The sequence below is a fragment of the Gavia stellata genome, chromosome 3 (genome assembly GCF_030936135.1).
Source record: "Gavia stellata isolate bGavSte3 chromosome 3, bGavSte3.hap2, whole genome shotgun sequence".
NCBI lineage: Eukaryota > Metazoa > Chordata > Aves > Gaviiformes > Gaviidae > Gavia > Gavia stellata.
In genome coordinates this window covers 47952543-47979310 of record NC_082596.1, presented here as the reverse complement: position 1 = coordinate 47979310, position 26768 = coordinate 47952543, and the positions used below count along the sequence as shown (strand labels likewise).

Sequence of the window (26768 nt, the reverse complement as noted above, 5' to 3'; positions counted from 1 at the left end):
ATTTAATGGAGACCTTGGCTTAGAAGAGGAACATTTAAAACTTTCTGCTAATGTCTGGGTCAAACAGGAACTGCAAGATCTCTCTTAGGGCTTGTCTTTTCTAGAAATGGGAGATGTAGATACTAGATTCTGCTATTGACCTCTTGCACAGTTCAAAGTCACAGAATGGAAGAGAACAAGCTTTGTAACAAAAGCAAAATGGAGACTGAATGTCCAAAAGCAAGTAAAAAAGGTTCAGACTTCTCTCTCTCTCAAAAAAAAAAAAAAAAAAAAAAAAAAAAAGGAACAAAACTCTCAGAAGGACTTCTGGTCATCACAGTAAATCCAACATTCAATTTTAAAGAAAATTGCCACTAATAGCTCTCAGAGAAAATCTCTCCTGAGACCATTGCCAAAGGAGCCAAAGGGGGTTTCTGACTCAAGGACTTGCAGTAAAAGACTGCAATGCCTCCCTCCAGTTCTGGCTATGTTCTTTCGATCCCACATGATGTTGGATCAGAATCCAACATCAGAACACTCACAGCACGTGAGTATTCATCTCAGGATGAGCAGGACGGAGCAATGGAGCCAAACAATCCTGCATCTCATAACGGTGAGAGTGGGAGCATTAACAGTAGAAATATTACACGTTATCATAGGAAAGAAGGGGTGAATCTCAATTGCACTCACTTACCAACTATGAAAGGGCTCTCAGGATGGGTTATACACAGGTGTGCTAATGATGCATCAAGGGAGATCTTTTCCAGTTATTAGAGGGATCTTGGATGAGAAGAAAGTCATTAATTGTACTGTTTATCTGGTATCAAGTTTTATCTAAGGAAAAGGTAACGCTTTTACTTCTTGCAAGGGACCTGGTTCAGCCAGTAGTGGCTCAAGGTTGGCATGGCCATTATCACTGTATCCCATCTCCTCACAGGATGTGCCCAACAATAGCAACTGGAAATCTATTACTTGCCTTTATCTTGCAGGCAGGGACCACTAACAGCAAGGTCAGTACTAACAGCCATTTCAGCAGTTGCTGATTTTGCCAGGTCTTCTGTATCATAAAGGTCTCTGTGTTCCTGAACTAAACTTTGAAGGAAACATTGGCTTAGATTTTCTGGCATCACAGAGAACAAAAGAGTGATCTCTGGAAAGTTGCTGCTCAGACAGAAGCCAGAGCTTGGTTCTGACAACCCCACCTTAAGGCCTCCTATCTGTTGCTGGTGACACTGAATGCAGAGATTAAGGACTTCTTCAGAAAATAGTCCTGGAGCTTCCATTCAGTGTCTCACTTGAGGCTTTAAGACCCAGTAGTTATTACAACAGTTTGAATATGACCACTATCCACGCTCTTGCAGAAGACAGCTGATGGAATCCATCTGCCAAAGGAAGGATATAGATGGAATATCCCTACTGGAGATGCCAAACTTGGGATTTCAGTCAGAGAGGCTGATAAAATATCAACACTTGCCTAAGGATGGTTGACAAGCATCACTGAAGTCCAGAAGAAAAGAGATACATTTGACAACCAAAAAAGGGACACGAAAGTGTGTTGTGTGAATTTAGCAGTTCACACCAAGAGAAAATAAATAGTGTTAGGGCCGCCCTATTTTACATGCGCATGTGTCAATATAAGGTATGGTAAGGGTCTGATTGCACTTTCTACAGAAACTGAAGTAAGAAAGATATACAAATTCACTGCATACACAGATTATTACTAAAGGTTTTTTATCTTTTAAAGCAAACTGGAAATTATTGTGAATAACTGGGATACAACTGAACTGTTTCATGGTTTCATGAGTATTTAAATTTTCCTAGTTGTTAAACAGCAGGCATCATTACTTAGCAAAACCCATTAGTCTTCTATGTGAGTTGGTCACAAGGTACTCAAAGTTACTTCATGGTAGGAAGTAAAAAGAAGGAAGAATAATAATTTTGATTTGAAGTAAAATGGTTACTGTCATGTTTACCTGAGTCACTTTCCAAACTCCTTTTTGATCTTGAATTCCTTTTTTAAGATTCCACTCTGAATTCTTAGGAAAAAAAAAAGCCATATACAATGCATAAGAAAACAAGTAAATGGAAAACAGCAACGAAAATTTAACATCAGAGTAAGGACGAGCATAGCTTTCCAATTTTTTCTCAAATATCATAAAACTATATTAAAAAGGAAATTACAACAGAGTCTCAGACACAAGAGGTAAATAAATATAGATGATCCTATAAGAAAAGCAACAATATTTTCTAGATTTAATGTAATTTATTTTTTGTAGCTTAAAATAATTGAACACACAAAGAAGCTAAGCTGGCTTAACTAAATGGTTATTGGATAGGAAATGTTCAAAAATTTAAAATCTCAGTGCCTTCTATATTTTATATGATGAGACTTTTCTGTAATTTCTAGTAAAAATTGGAACATGTTTTAGCTCTTTCTTATATGACTATCCTACTCATATCACTTCTAGGATAACAGTTATATAGGACATTGTTATAGTTTGCGCCTTGAAAACTTCCAATTTCATGTATGTCAGATTAGCAGACCATCATAACTATACCTGATTACAATCTAAGTCAAACCCTAATTAGGGCTTTCTGTTTTCTACTGTGCCCAGTTCTGGGCTCCCCGGTTCAAGGACAGGGAACTGCTGGAGAGGGTACAGCAAAGGGCTACAGAGATGATTAGGGGCCTGGAACATCTTTCTTATGAGGAAAAGCTGAGGGACTTGGGTCTTTTTAGTCTGGAGAAGACTGAGAGGGGATCTTATTAATGCTTATAAATACTTAAGGGGTGGGTGCCAGGAGGATGGGGCCAGTCTTTTTTTCAGTGGTGTCCAGTGACAGGACGAGAGGTAGCGGACACACACTTGGTCATAGGAAGTTCCACCTAAACATGAGGAGGAACTTCTTTACCTTGAGGGTGGCAGAGCACTGGAACAAGCTGCCCAGAGAGGTTGTGGAGTGTCCTTCTCTGGAGATACTCAAAACTCGCCTGGACACATTCCTGTGCAATCTGCTCTAGGTGAACCTGCTCTGGAGGGATGGGTTGGACTAGATGATCTCCAGAGGTCCCTTCCATCATTCTGTGATTGTGTGATTCTTTTTAAGTGAATTTAGGAAGTGAAAAACTGATTATTTAAGCAAAACTAGGCACAACATGGCCAACAGTAAAGTAAGAAATAGACTCAATCAATTATATTATGGAAATGTATTTATTCAAGATGTTTTATTCACATCCATATCTGCACTTTAGAAGTGCATATGCCATCAGCACTTGGAGAGAGAGGTTTCTGTATAAGGAGATCATAAACATCTCCCAGGTGCCACATACATAAGAAAATACAAAAACAGGTGCCAAACATCTCCATATATTCTCAAACCCCAAATCCCAAAGATTATTAGGAACTTCAAGGAAACAGAAGTGAGAGATCAGTATTCATGTGGAAAACACATCCTGTAATCAATGAGTAAAAGCCTTTTTTTCCAGACGAGAGTTTATACATTTGCTCCACAGATAACTCCAAGCAACAACTCATGCCCAGACCCTGCCCTCCCCCTCACACCTCCTTGCCCACATATGCATATAGTCTATTTGAATCCAAATCTCTGAGTCTATTAGACAAACTGTGGCATCTGGACTACTCTCCAAAATGCAGCAACATTTTGAATGACTAATGATAACACTTGGTGATTGCATTAATATATTTTTCACTCTATTCAGTAGCCCAAGGATACAGTTTAACTGCTGGTTACAGACAGACACTTTTTTCAGACACACCAGGGGGTAATTGCCCTCACAGAGTATCAGCAGAGACCAGGCAGTAAGCTATAAATTGCACCTTCATTTATATGATCATATTCAAAATTAACCACTATTCAACTGTTGCTTAGGTAGAGGTATCTTAGCTTCTGTGCACTCCATTCACACTAACTTTCACCTTGCAAATAGCTCTTGCAACTGGTCACCTTCTCTGTGTATGTTTTAATGTATATATTCATGCTTTAAATTATTATAAACACAATGTTTTTGATAATTTATGGTAACTAAGGCTAAATATAGCAATGTTGACTTAAAGTTGTTGACAGAACGGTCATTCTGCAAGTGGTAGGAATGGAGGTATTCATTAACAAGGTCACTGAAGCAACTTGAGTGGTGCTGGAAAGCAATCTTACCACTGAAGGCAGGACCACTAATAATGGCTTCATGTAGAAGTTAAGTTGTGCCAACAAGTAAGCCAGAATACCTACAGAATGCAATTCCATCTCTAACCGTAAATGTACAGCTTTGAGATGCATTTCTGTCTGACTACATGCCTGGGATGTTTAACACTATGACTTGAGAAGAGAGCATGAGGAACAACAAAATCCAAAAAGAAATACTGTAGTCAAATTAAAAAATGAATTTTTTATAAAAATTAGAGGAGTTTATTAAAAACTTTATGAGGAACAGGTAAAAGAGTAAAGTGCTTGCATGTCAGATGGAGATTACTTACAGATATCATACTGGAGGCTCAAAGCACGTGCAAGCCAAGTTTTGACAGACACTTTGGAAATACCAAAAAGAAGATTAACACCACTAAACAGAAGGGAAGCTATTAGCAGGAAGACAAAAAGGTTGAAATTATGTCTAAAAAAAGGAAAACAGAAAAGATTCTGAACTTTGCCTATTTAAATCTAAAAATACCATCAAGCAAGCTAAATAAGAGGTTTTGGAAAAACCTGCAAGGGATATAAAACAAGTTCTTTTCCAAGCACATCTGATTGATAGGAAGCCTGCAAGAGACAATGTAAGGCCAAGAGATGATCAGAAGCGCTTAAAGACAGACTTACCATGAAGCACTCAGAATACGATAGGGTAAAAAACCCCTCAAATTCCAAAACAAGTAAAACCTTCAAAGCCCTAAGAAGCAAACTCATAATATGAATTATTATGAAAAAAATAATTAGCAGGCACATGGAAAATTTGATGCATAGGAGAGGACTCAGCATGACTGGGAAGCGGTGCCTCAAAATTCATCAATTTTCTGAAGGATTTAAGAAGTAAGTGGAGAAGAGATAACTGAGTGATACAATCTACTTGGACTCCTAAATGGTATTTGATAAAGTATTGTAAGAATGACTCCTTAATTAATTTCCCATGAGTTGAAGATAAAAGTCCTCACATGAATATATAATGTATTTAAAGACAGAAGACCTAGAGTAGAAATAAATTACCAGTTTTCACAGTGGCAGTTACAGTGGGGTCCTGCAAGTATCCATGCTGAATCCTGTGGTTTCCAATCTATTCAGAAACAGTATGGAAAATGAGGGATTTTGTGGGATGATTTACTAAAACCAGCTGGATTTCTTACTTACAGGAGACAAAATTCAGTGAAGGTTAATGTATGTTTGTACATTAGGACAAAGTCTTCACTTTATATAATGCTGGACTCTGAGCTGTCTAGTAATCAAACAGGAAAAGATTGTGAAGAATAAAATGCTCCACTGCATTTAAAAGAACAATTGTAATGTTAAGAACTATTACAAAAGGAACAGAGAACAAAACAGAAGTCATTGTTATACCACTATATATGCCCAAGATGTACCTGTGTATTGAATACTCTATGCTCTTTCCCTGTAATAACGGAACTGGAAAACAGACCTGGATGACAGACATGGGACAGTTAGTGGATTAGGAGTCTTCAGCTTGAAAAAGAGGGGGAATATGATAAAAGCCTATAAAGTCATGTGTGACATGTAGGAAGCGAATATGGAATGACTGACCAATACATCTTTGAAAGTAAGAACCAGGAGATTATATGAAGATAGTGTATGCTAGGCAGAAAACAAAGAAACAAAGTAATTTTTCACACAACACACGACAAATCTGTTGAAGTCCTTATCACAGGATGTTGTGGATGCCAAAAATCCAAAATGTGACTGTAAAACTCATGGAAGAAAAATTAATAAATTCTAAATTAATTTCTAATTAAAGCTAATTAATTTAATTAAAATATAAACTAATTTTTTAAAGTTAAAGGGAAAATATAAATTAAGACACACAAAAAATAGGATGTAGGACAGCAAATAAACAGGGGCTTTGCCTGAATCCCTTCTAAAATCCTAATTTCTTCGACTAATATTTAGCATCCCTTAAATATTTAAACCATAAGAAGAATCATAGTAGATTCCCCTGATTGTACAGTTGAACATCCATTTGTGTAAATATTTCAGCACACAACACTGAGAATGTGGGGAAAATGGTGCTTGGCGAATTTGTATACAAACAAGACAGAAAAGTCACACAAATTTAGTATTAAAACTTATGGCAATAAAACAGCATAATACACCAAAAAAAGGCAATTTATAGGACAAAACTACATGGTGCAAATTCAGATATTGCCAGGACTATAAATCTGATCCAAGAGAAGGCAACCTGGCACTATGAAAGGCCTTAACAAACAAAAAATGGACTCACTCCTATTCACTCTGAAAACAGTTCTATAGTACTCTAGCTCATGTTTTGCTATTTTTTACCTTGACTGTATAAGCTTTTAAACTGGCTCTGTCTTAAATCACATCCAACAATTCCTCTTTTCTTTTTAGAAACAGAGTCTGGTACTTGAACATACCTTCACCTTTGGCAAGCAGGTAGGTGAAAAGGAAGGCAGGAAGCATATGGAGTGCCTAATATACCAATGCATACTATAACTAGGAAAATACTATTAATGTTCTTAATTTTACTGATTACAAGTTAGGAAATCCTAAAATTATTACAGAAAATAGAACTGTGAAAGTTTTTCCCTCCAGGCAATCTATACTTTACATACTGCAGAAGATCTCTAGCAAAGAATGTGCAAAACACAATTTGTATCTCCCTGGTACAAAAAGATCCTTGAGAATTCCCCCTATTATTTTCTTTCCATATTTCTGAATGCTCAGTCTAACATCCTGCAATAACACTGATCCTAAAAGCTGTATGCATATGTACAACATTATTCATTAAGAATTATGTAAAGTGAAAAAACAAAAGTCTTGTAAGTCTTGTAAGCCTTCATAGTCATGGCAAGGCTTCTAAATAAGGATGAGCTATGATTTCAATTCTAGATAACTAATGACATCCAAATGATAATTAAATAATTATTCTAATGTAGTATTTCATTTGCAATGGTTACATTTAACATCGCATAAAACTACATTGATTTACAAATTCTTCTAATCACTTAGTTACATAAAGAATTACATTGTTATTCATTAGTATTAATTTTAAAACATCTAGTAATAACAAAAACTTTGTATGGTTGAGAATATTTAATATGTTAACTTTACTTTTTGGCCTGCCATTACCTGTGACCATTTAGTAACCAATTTATTTTTTCTTCCAGAGACTATGGTTATCTGCCATTTTTCAAGTGTTTTAAAATGCACAATTAAAAACATAAATTTTAAATTATATTTTTTTAATATTAGGTTGCTTGCACAATAATTTTCTGATACAAAGATAATTATTTTTTATTATTCCACTCTAAAAAATGAATTTAAATAAAAAAATATACCTTGTAAGAGATTTTTTCTGCAGTTTTGTTTTTTTTTAAGTCCTCATACTTTGTTTTTTTTTCACTGTAGGACAATTCAGCATTACAGAGATCTTCATTTAGTCTTTCTATTTGCTGTTCAATCTCACACATGCTTTTGCAGATAGTTTCAACTTCTGACTGATATGCCTTCTTTTTTCTTGAACTGTTGAAATAAACCAGCCAATTTTACATTTATTTTTATAAAGTATATTAACTAAACTAAAAGTAAAACCCATTATTGAGTAAGTAAAGCTAAAACATTTTAAAGTCAAAAGCAGTATTTTATCATCCTTATATCTGATGCTGAAAACACCAGGCTCTTCCTCAAAATTTTAAAGTCTCTTTATTCATGAGTATAAGCCCTGATAGTTCATTGATATTAAACAATTATATATATCCATTTTTTTGTTTTCCTATATATCTCTACTGTTAACCTGTATCATAGAATCACAGAATGGCTGAGGTTAGAAGGGACTTCTGGAAGTCATCTGGTCCAACTACCCTGCTCAAGCAAGGCCACCTAGAGACAGTTGCCCAGGACCATGTCCAGATGGCTTTTGAATATCTCCAAGGATGGAGAATTCACAACCTGCATCGCCAACCTGTGCCAGTGCTCAGTCACTCTCACAGTAAAAAAGTGTTTCCTAATGTTCATACAGAGCCTCCTGTATTTTGGTTTGTGCCCATTGCTTCTGGTCCTGTCACTAGGCACCATTGAAAAGAACCTGGCTCCATCCTCTTTGCACCTTCCCTTCAGGTATTTATATAAATTATTAAGATCGTCCCTGAGTCCTCTCTTCTCCAGGCTGAACAGTCCTAGCTCTCTCAGCCTTTCCTCATAGGACAGATGCTCTAGTCCCTTCACCATATTCATGGCCCTTTTTTGGACTCTCTCCAGTATGTCCATGACTCTCTTGTACGGGGGAGCCCAGAACTGGATGCAGTACCCCAGGTGTGGCCTCACCAGTGCTGAGTAGAGGGGAAGGATCACCTCCCTTGACCTGCTGGCAACGTTCCTCCTAATGCAGGATGTCATTGGCCTTCTTTGCGGCAAAGGCACATTGCTGGCTCACGTTCAACTTGGTGTCCACCAGGACCTCCAGGGCCTCTTCTGCCAAGCTGCTTTCCAGCTGGGTGGCCCCCAGCATATATTGGTGCCTGGTGTTGTTCCTCCTCAGGTGCAGAACTTTGCATTCCTCCTTGTTGAACTTCATGAGGTTCTTTGTGGCCCATTTCTCCAGCCTGTTGAAGTCCCTCTGGATGGTAGCATGGCCTTCCAGTGTATCAGACACTCCTTCCAGTTTGGTGTCATCAGCAAACTTTCTGAGGGTACACTCTGCCCCATCATCTAGATCATTAATGAAGATGTTAAACAGGACTGGACTCAGTATTGACCCCTGGGGTACACCACTAGTTACTGGCCTCCAACTTGACTTTGTGCCACTAAACACCGCCCTCTGGGATTGGCCATTCAGCCAGTTTTCAATCCACCTCACTGTCTGCTCATCCAGCCTGTACATCAGCAGCTTGTCTATGAGGATCTTAACGGCAGACAGTGTCGAAAGCCTTACTGAAGTCCAGGTAGACAATATCCACTGCTCTCCCCTCGTCTACCAGGCCAGTCATTTCACCACAGAAGGTTATCAACCTGGTCAAGCATGACTTCCCGTTGGTGAACCCATGCTGACTACTCCTGATGACTTTCTTGTCCTTGTGAAATGTGCCTGGAAAATGGTTTCCAGAATTAGCTGCTCCATGACCTTCACAGGGACTGAGGTGAGGCTGACTAGCCTGTAGTTCCCTGGGTCCTCTTTCCTGCCTTTCTTGAACAAAGGAGTGACATTCGCTTTCCTCCAGTCCTCAGGCACTTCTCCCAGTTGCTCAAAGATTATTGAGAGTGGCCTGACAATGACATCAGCAAGCTCCCTCAGCACTTGTGGGTGCATCCCATCAGGGCCCATGGACTTATGCATGTCCAGTTTGCTTAAGTATTCCCTGACCTGATCCTCTTCCACCAATGGTATGTCTTCCTTGCTCCAGCCTTTCCCTCTGGTCTCTGGAACCTGGAGTTCCTAAAGGCTGGCTCTTGCTAGTAAAGACTGAAGCAAAGAAGGCATTCAGTACTTCAGCCTTTTCCATGCCCTGTGTCAGCAGGTTCCCTGCCTCATTCAGCGATGGGCCCACATTTTCCCTAGTCTTTCTTTTGTGACCTATGCACTTAGAGAAGACCTTCTTGTTGCTTTTGATATCTCTTGCCAGATTAAATTCCATTTGGGTTTTGGCTTTCCTAACTGCATCTCTGCATGCTCAGATAATGTCTCTGTATTCCTCCCAGGTTACTTGTCCCTGCTTCCACCTTCTGTATGCTTCCTTTTTGTGTCTGAGTTTTGCTGGGAGCTCCTTGTTTATCCATGCAGGCCTCCTGGCATTTTTGCCTGACTTCGTACTCATAGAATGGACTGCTCTTGAGCTTGAAGGAGGTGATCCTTGAATATTAACCAGCTTTCTTGGGCCCCTCTTTCCAAATATAATATAAAACTACAAATTTTGGATGAGAAGAAAGTGGCAAAACTAGCCCTTTTATCTGAAAGTGTTGAAATTGGTCACACTGTCTCAGTTCATCCATCTTATAATAAATGGCCATGTCTAGGGTACTTCATACCAGTGCCGTGGTACAGGTTAGTCATATAGCTGGTGAATTCAAATTCCTAAGTATGTTGCTATTTGCAGAATTCTTAGGTCACATAAACAATTTTAGTTTATTTGCATACAAACAAACTTTCAGTAGAAGTGAACTGTTTAACAGAAGTGAACTTAAAATATCATTTGATTAGACTATCGGATTAGACAGCAAAACCCAAACTGAATCAAATACAAAAAACCTAGAGGTAAACACTGATATTACTTTGACTGACAGAATACAACCTCTGTATCATTAGAACTTAATATTCTTCCATGGACTGTTTCTTTGTAGAAGAATGGGATCACTGAAAAATAAACTGTTTACTACCACTGAGTATCTGCTGAATTAGAATGATAAACCTAAATGGTATTGTAAGGATCTTCACACGATATACAATATTGTTTCCGATACTTAATCTGCAAACCCACAACAGGTCAGCACTGATCACACATTTCCTTAGCTGAATTAGTGGCCAGAATATTTCTGTCAAAGGTCAGCTCCTTTAATACAGGGTGTCGTTTGCTTAGTTAAAGGAAGAAAACTTAATTTACCTTACAAAACCCGAAGATTTCTAACTGCACAAGGACTAATCTTCATGGACTATTTCATACACACACACAGAAACACACACACATTCTCTCTCTCTCTCTGCACATTCCACTTTCAGTGCATGTGAACTGCTGCTTCCTAAATATACAGTCTTACAGTCAGCAGTATCTTCTATATAGTCCTTGAAAAACCTGTAAGACAGTGCAAGCCCACAGCCACTTAATTTCCCTCCCCAAAACTCAAGTAACACAGAAGCACAAAGCAAGAGAACAGAAAACATTGCCTATATGCATCTTGAACTATATCTGACATGTACCATGTATGTAGCATATACTACAATTGCCCTTTCTCTATTAAGAGATTGTCCATAGCTAGATGCAGCTTACTGTGATTCCCAAGCAGCTGACCAATCTGATGGAGACAGGAATTCAGTCCCAATAGAACTGAAACTACAATATGATCTTTCCAAAATGCAAAATATGACCTAGAGGCTTCAGCAATGTCACACACCTGTAAGACCCCGTGTTTAGAGCCATGACTGACTGATTTACATAAATTCACATACAAGCAGTTTTCAAAGATATTGCAGGAGGTGTAATAGCCCTACCAAAAAAATGAGCTCTACGCAAAACAGGAGGGACTACTTTCACCATCTGACACTGTCAGTAGTGTAAACACAGATTTTGGGGCAGCTCAGGGTGATCTGATTATTTAGAAGTTGTAGAGCTGCCACTGCGCTGCTGCACAGGATCGAGTTTTCCTGCACCAGCCAGGAATCGAACCCAGGTCGCAAGAATGGGAACCTTGCATGATACCACTACACCACTGGTGCTTCTCTACAACCTCTACATAATCAAATCACCCTGGGCTTCCCCAAGGTGTAAAGTGCTGCATAGTCAGTTATTGATTTAGAAAGTCCTTAAATACAAAGGGTTCCTAGCCCTTTTTTCAGCTGCTGAGACAAAAGAATCTTGCATAGGTCTAAAAGTTCTTGTTCCTCATGATTTAAAGCACTGGAGATGATCAAGATCTACTACAAGCATGTTAGAAAAAATACAGCCCAGAGTACACATGTGAATGGCCCAAATCATCCCTAGATGATAATGTTCGATGATGATAACAAGAAAGAGCAACAGAGATTTTTTGGCTGAAGGGAGGCAATATGAAAGCAGACGTACTCTGGTACTTCCAAGTCTAAGACCGTTTAGTTAGGAGCCATCTCATTAGACCGTAATGATAGTTCTATTCTTTAGACTTTCACAGGTCTGCCTCTACCACATACATTGGTTACACTTTCCTGCACACCAGTGAGGTTAGCAAGGAGATCGATAGAGACCAACAATACCAATGTGAGTAGTAACCAGGGCTGTGACATAACCATGACTAATGAGAGTTATAACTGTAAGTGGCTTACCAGTTGCAGACAGACTGATAAACGAGGTCAAGAAACTAATGCTATGGAGAATCAGTGGCAAATGAGGAACTTGTGAAGGCACAGTATGTGATGCCTTGAGACTGAAGACCAAGTACTTAGAGGGTATCAGAAGTAATTACAGTAATCCACCCAGCAAAGAGAGGTTCAAGGATATTCTGACTACCAGATGAAACTTCAGTTGTAAATCCGTCCCTGAACACATCATTTCCATACACTTTTGGTAATGGTTTCTGGTTAGTTGTTACAGAGTTTCTGAATCCTATAGTCTCTGATAATACTGATTTGAACTATTCAGACCACAACCACATCACTCTCAAAACAGAAAGTTTTTCTACAGATGGTCTTGTGGCCCAATTCTGAAACAGGTCTCATTAATTATTGCATCAGGGATAGATGACTTGATTTTGCAAATTCCACATGTAGAAGACTTACAGATCACATACTTCATGACACATGCAGTTCTCCTAATTAAGCACTTTTAATATTTCCACATGCCCCATAACATCCTCATATGAACAATACTTACAGTAGGCTATGTAGGAAAAAGAATTATCTACCAGAAACAAATTACCTGAAGAAGTAACACATATTGTAAAACACTGACAAAAGGTTACTGGGCAACTAACTACTCACTTTCCCTAGGGAAGTTTTGAAACAGCCAACACTGGGAACCTTAAAGAAATACTCACCTGATTGTTTCTTAAAATGGGTATAAATATAGCTAATCTTCTTTTTGGGAAGGTAGTGACTAAATGGCTTTACAAATTCGTTCCAAAATGTCTATGATTATAAAAAGACTTAAATATCAAAATACCAAAGCCAAAAGAGCAATTAATCTGAACAGTGTAGAGTAAGCAGATCTGTGCTGAAGCTGGAAAGAAATGAAAGGAACCAAATAATGACTTCCACTCTGATTTCCTGTACCTTTCATGTGAAGCAAAATGATTTTGATGCATACAAGGCTACCCATGACTCTGGAGGTCAAAACACTTTAAGCATGGATGCAAGAGGAACATAAATATTCCAAGCAGAAAAGCAAGCGGACTACAGCTGAAAGAACAACTGCGGTTCTTCAGTGCACGTGTTCCATACTCTATGTACAGGTGTTGAAAACTTTATCACAGCTTCTGCAGCTTACTCAGGAACTCTGTCCTCATTTGAGAAGCATGGTAAGTTTTTGATTTTTCTTTCCCTAAGCTTTCATACATTCAGTAACTGTGCATAGCATGTGGACCTGAGATTTTTTGATTTAATAGTACCTGCACAATACACTCAATCATTACGTATCAGGTCAAAATGCACTGTTTTTCCTTAGCTTCTTTCATCCAAGATGCTTAACATACTACGAAGGAAAGGCAACACAGATGGGGGTGTGAGTGTTCACGTGGACAACAAATCCCAAAGTCTTCCAGTAATTGGAACTTTTTTCCCCACCCAAATACTTGTTTGCATAAGCTTGTTTGATTGGGCTTCTAAGCTCAATCACAAGTTACCTGGAGATAGGCCTTGGAATACTTAGGGAAAAAATTACTTCAGGATCATTTTGCCAAAGGCAACACTATTTCTGGATGCCTCTGCACAGCACTCAGTATCAGTGTGTGTGAAGATGTCCTCATCAATGCCACCAATACAATTTGAAGTACACTTCCGATTATAAAAAGCAGGCCCACTTCAATGGTCTCATAGAATATGATATTCATTTTAGAAAATGTAGGAGGTAGAAGTGTCTCTCTCTCATATCAAGAAAAAACACAGGAACTTTTTGAAAATGCTAATTCTCTCTAAGAAAAAATAAGGGTTTTACATTTATTGACAGGAAGTTGTCTATATGCTGGATTAAGAAAACTTGTAAACCAACTGCCTGGTTCATGTAATAAGGTAATCTGAGAAAAAAAATATAGTACAAAGGGGATCAGCTAACACAGTATGGATGTCTTCCCCCCCCAATTAAAAGAAACAGTACTCAAGAAGATTCAGTAGTGAACAAGTCAGAAATTGATTAAACAGTGTCCCCATCATGGTCATGAGCAATAAGTTTAAGTCTCTCTATGAAATGACATCTTTAGTAACAGAAAACACCTTCCCTAATTTCTTCAGATCTGTGTGATGGAAAAGCAGAAAAGAGATTTCAGTGGGTTGGGGATGGGAAGAGACTAGCACAAAGTGAAAATAAAGGAGCTGACTAGCAACCAAAACCCCTTCAAATCTAGTAAGAATATTATAACAACACAAAAATCTTTGACCTTTTTGACCATTTAGTACATGTTGCTAAATACATATTAACGTATGTACAATACATATGAAAGAAATGTCCAGAGAAGGGCAACTAAGCTGGTGAGAGGTCTGGAGAACGAGTCTTATGAAGAACGACTGAGGGAACTGGGGTTGTTCAGTCTGGAGAAGAGGAGGCTGAGGGGAGACCTTATTGCTCTCTACAATTACCTGAACGGAGGTTGCAGAGAGGTGGGTGTTGGTCTCTTCTCCCATCTAACTAGCAATGGAACGAGATAAAATGGCCTCAAGTTGCGCCAGGGGAGATTTAGACTGGATATTCGGAAAAATTTCTTTACTGAGGGAGTGGTCAAACATCGGAACAGACTGCCCAGAGAGGTGGTGGAGTCACCACCCCTGGAGGTGTTCAAGGAACGTGTGGACGAGGCACTGCTGGACATGGTTTAATGGGCATGGTGGTGTTGGGTTAATGGTTGGACTTGATGATCTTACAAGTCTTTTCCCACCTTAGTGATTCTGTGATTCTGTGAAATCAATTACTAAAACATAGTAAGATCAATCTAGTAAGAAGTGATGAGGAATAGGAAGGTGAGAAAAAAACAGCCAACAGATGCTCCTCAAGTTCCATGCAAGTGCAAAAAGAGAGCTACAGTCTTGACAACAGCAAGATATTGGTAACAAAACTGTTTCAGACAGGTGGGGATAGTGAGGTGTTAATGACCAGTCCAATCTTACTTTGAGGATAATTCTGAGCAGCAGTGAAGCTCAGAATAGGTACAGACTCCCCTGGACAAGTTTACTGGGTCTGACTCGGAGTTAACTTTCTTTATAGCAACCCCATGGTCCTATATTTTGGATTAGTGGCTAAAACAGTGTTGGTAACGCACCAGTGTTTTGGCTATTGCTGAACAGTGTTTGCACTTTCTCTTTTTTCCACTCTGCCCCCCCAATAAGTAGGCTGGGGGTAGACAAGAAGTTGGGTAGGGACACAGCAAGGACACCTGACCCGAACTGGCCAGAGGGATATTCCATACCATTTAATGTCATGTTCAGCAATAAAACTGGGGTAGGGTAAGAAGAAGAAGGGGTTTTTTTGACTTCAAAGGTGGCCATTGCTCAGAAACTGGCTGGGCATTACCTGCTTGTGGGAGGTGGTGAGTCATTACTTTTGCATCCCTTGGGTGTTGTGGTTTCTCTCCCACACCCCTATTAAACTGTCTTTACCTCAACCCAGGAGTTTTTTAGACTTTGCTCTTTCTAGTCCCTCCCTCACCATGCTGGGGGTGAGACACAACATGGGGGCTCAAGAAGGGTGCAAGATAATGACATATTTGATTGGAGTGTGCTAGACTGAATTTTTATTTTTTTAGCAGTTAATTGGTAGGTCTTGATAATGCCTGCTTTCAGCTTTTGCTGTCTGTTGTGTTGTTTTCTTTTGCCTGAGAGACGTATGACAAAAGCAGTGGCATTGAGCCTACTCTGGCATTCGATCCATGCATTGCTGTCATCCCAGTACTCTGGGAACCGTGCCTTGGAGACAATCAGCAATTACACCTTCCCTTTCCTTAGGCAATCTGCTGACCCTGAGTCCCCCAGGGATCACCATATAGATGCGAGCCTTAGTGTGGACCCCCACTTGGCACAGTACACTGCAGTCCAGAACTCCTGGGCTCAAGCGATCTGGCAGTGTCCACCTCCAGGTCGTCTTTGGAGCAAGACATCTGGTGACAACATAAGAAGGACAACGTAAGAAGGACATGGACCTGTTGGAGCGAGTCCAGAGGAGGGCCACAAAGATGATCAGAGGGCTGGAGCACCTCACCTATGAAGACAGGCTGAGAGAGCTGGGGTTGTTCAGCCTGGAGAAGAGAAGGCTCCAGGGAGACCTTATAGCAGCCTTCCAGTACGCGAAGGGGGCCTACAAGAAAGCTGGAGAGGGACTTCTTACAAGGTCATGTAGTGATAGGACAAGGGCTAATGGCTTTAAGCCGAAAGAGGGTAGATTTAGATTAGATTATCAGGAAGAAATTCTTCACTATGAGGGTGGTGAGGCACTGGAAGAGGTTGCCCAGAGAAGCTGTGGATGCCCCAACCCTGAAAGTACTGAAGGCCAGGTTGGACAGGGCTTTGAGCAACGTGGTCTTGTGGAAGGTGTCCCTGCCCATGGCAGGGGGGTTGGAACTCGATAATCTTTAAGGTCCCTTCCAACCCAAACCATTCTATGATTCTATAACTATAGCAACTCAAGGCAAAAGGGTTACTTTGGCAAGACACAGACCTTGAAAATGGCAAAACCCACGCCACAGCTTGATGTAACTTGTCAGCATCTTCAGTAAAACTAGAAAACGTACAATGCTAGATGTCTTAGTTCCAGGGACAGATCATTTCACAGGAAAGGAGAGAGAATACCATGTCTCTAGTTTGCTGATATATACCATTAATATTGTTATTATCCATTGTTACATGAATGTGGTCACCGTGGATATGAATTTCAGAGCATTGATGATCAAAACTTTATTCTTTGGGAGATAGTGTCCTGTGCTTTTGAGTTACTTAGCAGAGCTACATCTGTTAGGATCATCTTGGATGCCAAAGACATACATAGATGCTCCAAGGATTTTGTATCTTCTGACAATCTCACTACAGGGTTAATTTTCATGTTTCCTCAAGTGGCACATGGATTTCATCTGCAGACTCTAACAGAAGGTATCATATATTCTGTCATCTGTTATGAGTCCACATGACTCCAACATGGCCAAAATAAGCTCCAGAATTTGCACAGGATATAGATGGGACAATTGATGGTTTACCAGCTATCCAGAGAACAAAAAAGAACTAGGAGAATTTGGACAAAGTGAGGAACTTCTTCTTTGAAAGTCTTAACAGTCATATATCCAGATACAGATGGTACCTGTTACCCTTTGCAACAACCTTGGTGAAGGCCTTGAAGGTGTGGGAACACCACATGACAGAACTGTATTTAAAGTGGTCCCAACAGATTGAAAATGCATGCATTATTTTATTGTACAATCACATATCTTAAAAATACATGAAATTAGTGTACTAAAGTTTGAGAGATGAGAACCACTCCTACTCAAGGAATCTCCAATAAAAGCTAGAGTCACCATGTGAGCTATCAGCTGCACACGAAGGTCTGAAATACAGTACCTTTTTTGTAGCTGCTATATTCCGAACCAAAGAGGAAAAATTCTTCACTTTGTCCAGACCAGGAACTGGTTGTAGCTTTCAACGTACGAAAAGTTGTTTCTCTTTGCTAAAGCAGAATCTCATAAACAAGGGCCGAGTGAAGGGAATGTACCAAACAGATGTAAAAATCTTCGCATTGTATCCAGGATTCAAATGTTTATGATAAGGTTTTTCTATGTGTGACTGAAGCAGTCAGTTAGTTTGAAAGACACAGAAGAGAAAATTCATGGTGTCCGGCTACACTTACAAAAATGCTACTCTTGTTAAAGTATATGAGACAATGAAAGAGACATGTTGCTCACCTTTTTCTTGTTGAAATGCCACCTCTTCCTTTGAAAAGGAAGACAGGTAGTTGCAGGTGAAACATTATCTCTGCTAAACAAAACTGAAATGCTCAAGAAAACACTCTGAGAATAAAGATCACTTTGGAATAAGTAAAGGAATGTCACATTTCATCTGTTTATTTTTTGCATTATGAGATGATGCCCATCAAATGGTTAAGTCTTCAAAAGAAGACTGCCTATTTCATGGTGCAAACCATATGTTTACAGATCTGTGCAAGGAGTGAGTTAAACTTTCATAAGGACAGAAGAAAAATTCTATCTAAAATCCATTTCCCAGGATTCAGAAAAGTCATGCAGAAGACATTTTTATTTAGCCAGTAAAGCAGCCTTAACTTAATTGAGGCAGTATATCTTCTTTTCAAAAACATTAAGACATTTGAGACTGTCCTCTAAGTTACTACTGTAAGAACACTTTCCCTTCTTACTTAATGTGACAGCCACCATAAAAGACAGGTTTGGGGGAGTTTAATGAAATTGGCACTTCATAGTGAGAACATAATACTTATGATCAATCTGCATATCATAGGGTTATTGGGTAACCAATCTAAAATAAGAATTGTTTTAAAGAAAGGTGAGAGAAAGAAATTAAAACGGTTTAGACAAGCCAACACATATTCTCAGTTGACAACTGTATTAGAAATCTTACCAAAACATAACTAGGACAGAAATACTTTAAAGAAAAGTACTATCAGTTGGACACAAACTTAGAAGTTCAGTCAATAAAGATCAGTTGGGGTCTGCTGAGCTTTGGTTTTTACCCACCTTGTACAGGAAATGAGACTATTCAGACTGTGCATGCCCCTAAAATCTCAGGTGATCACGAGATGTATTTCTTGCATGTACTGCACATTCTAAATAAGAAAGATACACAACTAAGCTTTCTAGGAATAGTGTTAGAGTTCAATTGTCTAATTTCTTGCAGCCTAGTAGGAGGTGGACAGTCACTCTCTTTTTAGTCCTGTTGAAGTAACATGTCAGGACTCTGTTAGTATACAATTAATCAAAACAAGCACTCAGATTCTTAGACTAACATGAGACAATATGTTGATTTTAAGAATCACATTGTGATGGAATATAGCAATTAAATACAATATAGCAATTCTTCCCTAATACAAAAGACCATACAGAAATTACAATGTACTCAGAAAGGAAAATGAAAATTAAAGCATAATTATATTGAGAAAGTTTGCGAAAGGCTACAAAAGGCTCGGAGTATCAGATTAATGATCTGACATGCAAAATATTTCCAATGTAAAGCAAGAGATTAGTGGCAGATCAAAGAAAGTAAAGGTTTCTGAGCAGAACAAAACATCCTGCATCTCTCATAGCACTTAATGGCAAGCTCCCCAAGAGAACTATAGTTAGTTATAGCCTTTTTTAAAAACACTCCTTATTCAGTCAAGAACGCCAAAAGGATAAAAGGGGATTTTCAAATAAAAAGCCCTACAACAGCATTCTTCCTTTGAGCTTGCACTCGGTAACACATAAGAGGAATGCATGCAACTTCTAATTTTTAGGAGGAATTAGCAGTTCCTTTCTCCCTTAAGAACTAATACCTTTCATGCTAGGTCAGTGGTCTTGAAAGTAGAATTGAGAGAGTGTAGGGGCTCTATGAAATAGCATTCCAGAAAATCCTTATAAGAGTTAACTTAAATTATCATAAGAAAGCAATGTACAGAAATCTGGGATTGTATCAGGCTGACTAAGAATCCTGTTTTTCCACTAAAGCAATATTTAAAAGGTAATTCTTCTGAATTAATATTTTTCTTTAGAAAAAATACTTAAAATTGAATTCCATATTCAGCCTCCACTCATTGTTTCCTGAGACTAGACTAAATAGTTTGAAAAGATATTTCCCCTTCAAAGGATGTCTTCAGATCATCCTTTGAAGACATAGATAAACTGAGCTCCTGGAATCCTTCATTACTCTAAACTTGTCATAACCATTCTCTGGGTCTTGAATCTGAACTTTCATATGCATTTCTTGAACTCCTGAACATATGGAAGGACAATAATCAGTCCACACTCACAACAAAACTAATTACATATGAAATAGATAATGCTCAAAGGATTTCTCTTCTAAACTTGTCCAGTCTTTCTAGGATGCCTGTAAAGTTTTAGTGTGCAAGATGGTCTCAAGTAATAATGCTTCCCAAATCTGTTTTCTGAGAACTCCCCTCTCTCACCTAGTGTTCTGCATTTGCCTGTACATGTTCTTACAAATATGAGTTTCCTCTTTCAGCTGATCAGTTAATACTTCCACCATGGGCAAGATCTCTCTCCATTGTCTTACATGTATGATGAAATAAAAGTTTTAATCCATAAAAAAAGATGTCAACAAAATCGAAAATAATAAATTTGTAAAGCTGCAGCACTAATTCTAAATTGTTCTAATAAACCCAATAAGTAGTTCCACCAACATCAGAATTAATGAAGCCTGGTTTCTTACCCATTTGTGTCCCATCATCAATTTACTTCGGTATGTAAGGTATGAGCGCCAACTTGGAGCATTATTAAGGAGTATGTGCATACCTCCTCCTCTCTTTCATCTTTTTAGCTCCTCCCTTTTCCCCATCTCTTGTATGGAATTTTTGGGGTCTAGTAAGGAATGTTTTCATGCTGACAGGATGTCTATGTTCAACTCAGTCATCAATTTCTACAAAACTTATAAGAATCTACTTATTTTCAAGAACTTCTCTTTTCAGTTGACTTTGCTGAAACCAGACAATAAAATCCAAAGTCACCAGGGGGGTAAAGAAGATAACCTGTCAGATATGTAAAAATGGCATATACCTGGTGTCCAAAGGAAGAAGGGACTAAAAATTTATTTTCTTTGCTGTTATATTATAAATGCACTGAAAATATTATGTACAATATAGTTTATAGTATACCTATTTGGGATCAATAAACTGAGGAGTTACAAACGATGTATGCGTAATGTCTTACAAGAATTCAAAGAAAATAGAGAAAAACAATATTTCAGATTCTATGTTTATAACAATTATATATGAAAAAAATACAAGTAAAATTCATTAAAGTTTTTACCAAAATGTTTTGGGGACTGAGGTTTCTGTTAACATACAGAGAATTTCAGAATCTTCCTCATTTTGTTTTATTTTAATTGCCAAAATATGTATTTTGTCTTTTGCAGAATTTTAATTATTTTCCTTTCAAGTGAAGGGCAAAAAAGTTAGAAGATAAATTGCAGCCTGAAGTGATTTTTAATTATTGAAATGTTAAATTACAGACAGACTTAAATAAAAGCAAGGTTCACTTTTATAGGCATGCTTTCAGTGAAAAAATAACTTGCTTCCTATATATATAGTGCAGGCATTACCTATTTCCAAATTTTTGCAAAAACTCTTCATTTTCTGCCTCAAGTTCTTCATTTTCACATTTCAAAATGTCCAATGCTTCATTAAAATTAAGAAGCTTTTGCTTTATATTTTGTAGATCACTTTCCCTGGTGGATTTCTAAGGAACATTAAAACATTAAGATACCTTTAGCATAAGTTGAAAATATTTCAGGCCAACACATAAAATGTAAGTATGCAACCATTTTTACTTCATTTCTATAAAAACAATAAAACTTACTAATTCTTCCACAGCTTTAATCACTTCAGAAGAAGCATCTGATATTTTTACACTCTCATCTCCTTGGGCAGCTATTTTATTATTCAAATCTTCTATCTAGAAAATATTTCATAAAGTAAGTAATACAAATATCTCCTATATTTGTCTGTAATAATTAAACAATATATTTAAAAAATAAATTTTAAAATAAGGCTATTAAACAATAACTAGAGATATTTCATGCTGTATTATTCACATGCACATTGCCATTGCGATGTATCCTAGCAGAATCTTTAGACTTCACAGTATCAGTAAGCACACACTCACAGCCTGCCAATTCATATATGACATATGTGGTATAATTAAGCAGAATACCTTAAGTTCCTCGCAGCCACAAGATTTTCCTTAATATCTCAATACACCTATTGACTTAGTACAGATTCATACAGAGATTCAATGATAGATCAATCACCAGAGCTTAAGGAAAAAATAGGATGTTAGGGAAGCAAGCATCTACAGGATAAGGAAAACATTTAAAGTGGCTTTACATAAATAAAGGCATGCCTGCTCACACTGAGCCTAATGAACTTTGTTTCCTTCACCTCTCTTTCCTTTGCAGAGGCTGAAACAACACAGCTACCCTGGCAGAACTTACCTATACAATCTCCATAGAGATATGGGTCTAACTGGAGTATGACTAGACAACAAAAGTGTCCAAGCAGGATCAGGGTTGATAAGGATGTTAGCATAAGGGTAGAGAATACATGTGGGAAGATCAGGACAGAATTAGGACACAGGTACTCTAAATGGCATGTATTTTCCAACTGCTACCTCAAGGATCTGATGAAGAGCAGATCTACATAAGATACTTCGTGACTATGTCCCAGCAGCTAAGGAGGGAAACAACACAGGCTTTGTCTTGTTATCTTGTCCAGAATGTCATAGCTCTGTTGCGCTTCTCTAGGACTCTGCTGATTGCCCCTCTATGGCTGTACGTTCCTAACTAGTTGGGGACTGAAGGTGCTAACCTGAATAGGTAGGGATTGTAAAACATGATCTGTGAGGAAAAACTGCAAAGAAGCACCTTTACTACTCTAGAAAAAAGGAGATAAAAAAGCAAATTGTTAAGTCTCTCAGTATGTAAAATATTCTAAGAAATACAGCTCAGGGGAACTTTGGGGAAGACAAAGGAAATTAGTTACATCTACAGGGGAAAAAACCCCAATGGATTATGAGCAAAATTTCACAGTTTTTAAATTGCTAGTACATAGGAAAACCATGATTCAGAAATGTTTTTCCCTCTTTAAATTTTTTTAGAGCAAACATTTTGACAGGAATGACCATACTGCCACACTGTGCAGGTAATTAATGATGACAAAAGAATAAATGAGGAATAGTTGAGTATGAGATTAATTTTATAAGAAGGGTTTCTTCTAATATTTGAAGAGCAAAGCTCATGTAGATACAGAAAATGGATTTAATGCATACAGATATCTTTTGCAATGCACATCTGGGTAACATGGAAAAAAGAAAACTCAGACTTGTCCTTACATTGCCAAAAGTTGTAACACTCCTAATAGGTCATATATAAAATTTAAAAAAGAGCATGAATTAAAACAAGGGAAAAAAAACAGGAAAAAAAATGCAGAAAAATATTAGTTCCTATCGCTAATTCTGTCTTCAAACTTGTTGATGTACATGACAATTGTCATGTTATAATTTGGATCAAATTCAACCCCCACTGAAGTCACTGAAAATAATCCCAATATTTTCCCAATTCCCAAAATAACTCCATTATCCCAGTAACATTTCTGATGCTCAGAAGAATCACTTCGAGCTTTCTGAAATTCCACTATTATTTATAAAGATTTATTCAGTTAGTTGTTTTAGCCATGTTTTTGAAGGAAACTGACAATAACAGATCAGCTTTATGCTAAACTTAACTCTGGCTCACCTTTGACATAAACCAATCAAACCAAAGGTGGTCACCAAATGCAGCAGTTCCAGGCTCCACCTTATCCCTGTTGTACATTTCTCCCTTTCCCTTGTGTTGATCTTAATACCCAAGTAGTACCTACTGAAGTATAATCAGGTCAGGCAAACCCAGCTGGAAACATATCCACAAAGAAATAGGAAAAGGAAAAAAAAAAAAAAGGTTTATAATAAATATTGGCTCTGTTTGAAAATAGTGGTTTTCTAGATATAAGTTGGTAGCAATTGCTGGTGCCAATAACTGGAAGAAAACTGTAATACACAGTTGGAAACAAAGGGCAAGAACGTGCCCATTGGTGGCTGTCTAATATGACTGTATCTTTACTTTTACAGGGGATGTACTCTGGGGTTTTTTGTTAAGTTCTGGGCATGCTTGGTAGATTCAGCTTCTCAGAAATACTCCATCTAGATTCTGGATTCCGCTGGATCATTAGCAGGATGTAGCTATCTAGATGCACAAACCACAGCAGTACTGGGCATGTACAAGAGAATGAATTTCATACTTTATTTATACATACATACATACACATACTTATATATATAAAAAAATGAAAGTTCTGTTGTGGGCATCTAAATCTTGTTTTAGGCATTTTCTATTGGTTCCATACGTGCAGTTGTCAATTAGTTGAAAACTCCTAGTCAGGCAGTGAGGAACTCCAGTTCAGATTTTAAACTGCCAAGTACAACAAGATTTCAAAATGAATGCTAGACAAATATAGCAGAAAACAGGGGAACTGAATTTTAAGTAAAATAGGGTATCATTCTGCATGCTGTAAGACTGCATCACATGCCATTTCAGGTCAAAAAATCTACTCATTCAAGAGAACACTTATGCTGTCCCACTAAATGCACACTTTTTTCCAGATGATTTAAGACAATAAGCAATGTTAAGCAGATATGCATCCAACAACAAAAAATATCCAGCTCACTTAAAGGAATGTTATGATATTTTTAATAAATAAAGCTGAAAAATAATACTATAACAGAAGGATGAACATGAGACTTCTGTAGAATCTACCACTTTTTATTTTTAAATCAGTGTTTGTATTTTTACTCCTACAGAGGACCTTACTCTTAAACATACAAAATATTTAGGCATTCATGTACTTTTCAATAAAAGATACTAATTTACTTGCTTGTTTATAAATATTCAAGACTCACTTTGCTGTTCCAACATTTTGCATCTTCCTGGATTTCTGCTTTTTGCTTCAGTAACTCCTCAAGGTGTTTTTCATCCTTTATAATCTTCTCCTCTGTTTCTTTTAACTTCATACAGTATTCGGTCCAAATAAATTCAGAATGCTTTAACTCATTCCTAATAGAAATACATACAAAGTGAATCTATCTATTTGGAAATATTCCAAGATAGTCCTTCTCCATAAAGGAAAATGTAAAGCAGATCTGAATTAGTAAAGAGTTATTTTAATTCTCTACTACATTTCTTGAACAGGTATACATGAGAAAATTTCAGAATATCTACCCTGGCTGGTTCATGAGATTTCAGCCAGATATCGAAACTACTCATGCTACCAGTTCACTTGCACTTAAACAGCTTGACAACATTACAACTTCTAATTGGACCTCTGAACAGGTAGTGGTGTAGTTAAGCAGAAGACTTTGTTTCATACCTCACACGTTAATTAAACAAAATAGGAGTCAACTTCTTTCTCTGCTAGTGGCTGAATCTAGTTCACAGCCATCTTCACTTAATCAATCCACTGCACTGTTATTTTGTGGACAGATGTCATTTGTGAAGTAAATTTTTTACTGACATCAATTCCTCATGTAAAAAGGAACTTGCAGGCAGTAGACAAGGTCAAGGGAGGGGATAAGGACTTTACTTTCACTCTGAATAGCAGATTTATCAGCATTATGAGAAGGAAAACTGGCCATAATTACAGAAAGAGAGAATAATATCTACAACAATCATCAGGAAAACACTTCCATGAGACACTGTTAGATCTTGTTATAGACCATGCACAGGCCTTTTCTTACAGCTGTTTATGAGAACAGATTTGGTGAAAGGCAGAAGAAATAGAAGGACACCACTTTAAAATTTTACAATGACTGCTGGTGCTTGTCCATTATTTTTATTATTGTTTCAACAGGCAGAAAAGAGGAGTTTCCCCTATGGTCCCCAGAGAACTATCTTGATACATAACATATTCCAAAGCATGCCTTACATGGCAAAATAAATCCACCGCAGCAGAACTAAGACCAACAGTAGATGAATTTTAGAGACACCTACTGCATTACAACCCAAATAAAACCTGAACGAGTTTTGCATACTTAAACACAGTAAAACAACAGAAAACAATAATGAAGAGACTTCATCACTAATTCAAAAGCAATTTCTACAAGACTATTTGATAGACACTCTTCCTCTATTTGCTTCCAAGATTTCCATCTAGTGTTGGAGGAAAGACTTACCTTGCAAAGTCACATTCCAAATGTCACAGAATATATATAACACAAGCGTGCAACCTAACGCTTTGAACACCTCTACTTTCTTAGGTCCCACCACCCATGAAAGAAGCACGTAAATGATAGTTGGAATTATTCTAATGACAGACACTTAACAGGCATAGACTGTAATTTTCTTCTCATACTACCTATCAGCTACAACTTTCTGAGTACAAACTCATGGAAAAATACAGTACTACCAGCCACAGCAAATATGTGTAAAAATAACAGACTGTGCTGTGTGATGTACCCCAGCCTCAGTATTTTGACTTTCATGCAATCGTCATAATTTTCTCACTGATGGCACTGAACACAAAGAAAGGAGTATCAACTGCAGAACAGTCTTTCAAGTCTGCCCTATCACAAATCTGTCTTTCTCACACCTATCAATACCACATGTTATTCTAGTCCTCCTCAGATGGCAGCTGAAGGGTCTACTTCCTCTGTAATCTAAGTATGTCTTTAACTACCAGCAAATGGCTAGGGAAAGAAAAAAGATACAGTAGGCAAAAAAATTTAATTTCTTCACTGAGGGGTAGAGGGGTAGAAAAAAGTCTAAAAGTCTTCTACTTGACTTTTTCCTGTAAATGCTGATATTCCTAGAAACACTTGCATCATTAGCATTTTTAGTTTCATTTACATTCACACAAACAAAACAGGTTGCAAGGTGCACAACAGTCTACATCACTGTCATGTGGTGTGAATAGGAAATCACTTAACGAGGTGAAACAGAAAACATACATGGTATATTTTGA

The 26768-nt window shown here is 37.8% G+C and overlaps 1 protein-coding gene and 1 non-coding gene across 2 annotated transcripts in view; both read right to left on the bottom strand.

Annotated features, from left to right (window-relative positions):
• Window positions 1-26768, bottom strand: part of CCDC178 (coiled-coil domain containing 178) — a 184357-nt gene that overhangs the window by 136982 nt on the left and 20607 nt on the right. Inside the window, exons 8-12 of the mRNA XM_059835964.1 lie at window positions 24712-24865; window positions 21580-21675; window positions 21323-21459; window positions 7515-7698; window positions 1953-2015 (exon numbers count right to left, since the gene is read on the bottom strand). Of these exons, the coding sequence (XP_059691947.1) occupies window positions 1953-2015; window positions 7515-7698; window positions 21323-21459; window positions 21580-21675; window positions 24712-24865 (634 nt within the window). The remainder of the gene's footprint in view (window positions 1-1952; window positions 2016-7514; window positions 7699-21322; window positions 21460-21579; window positions 21676-24711; window positions 24866-26768) is intronic.
• Window positions 11529-11599, bottom strand: TRNAG-CCC (transfer RNA glycine (anticodon CCC)). The gene has a single exon. It is a non-coding gene; the product is annotated as a tRNA-Gly (tRNA).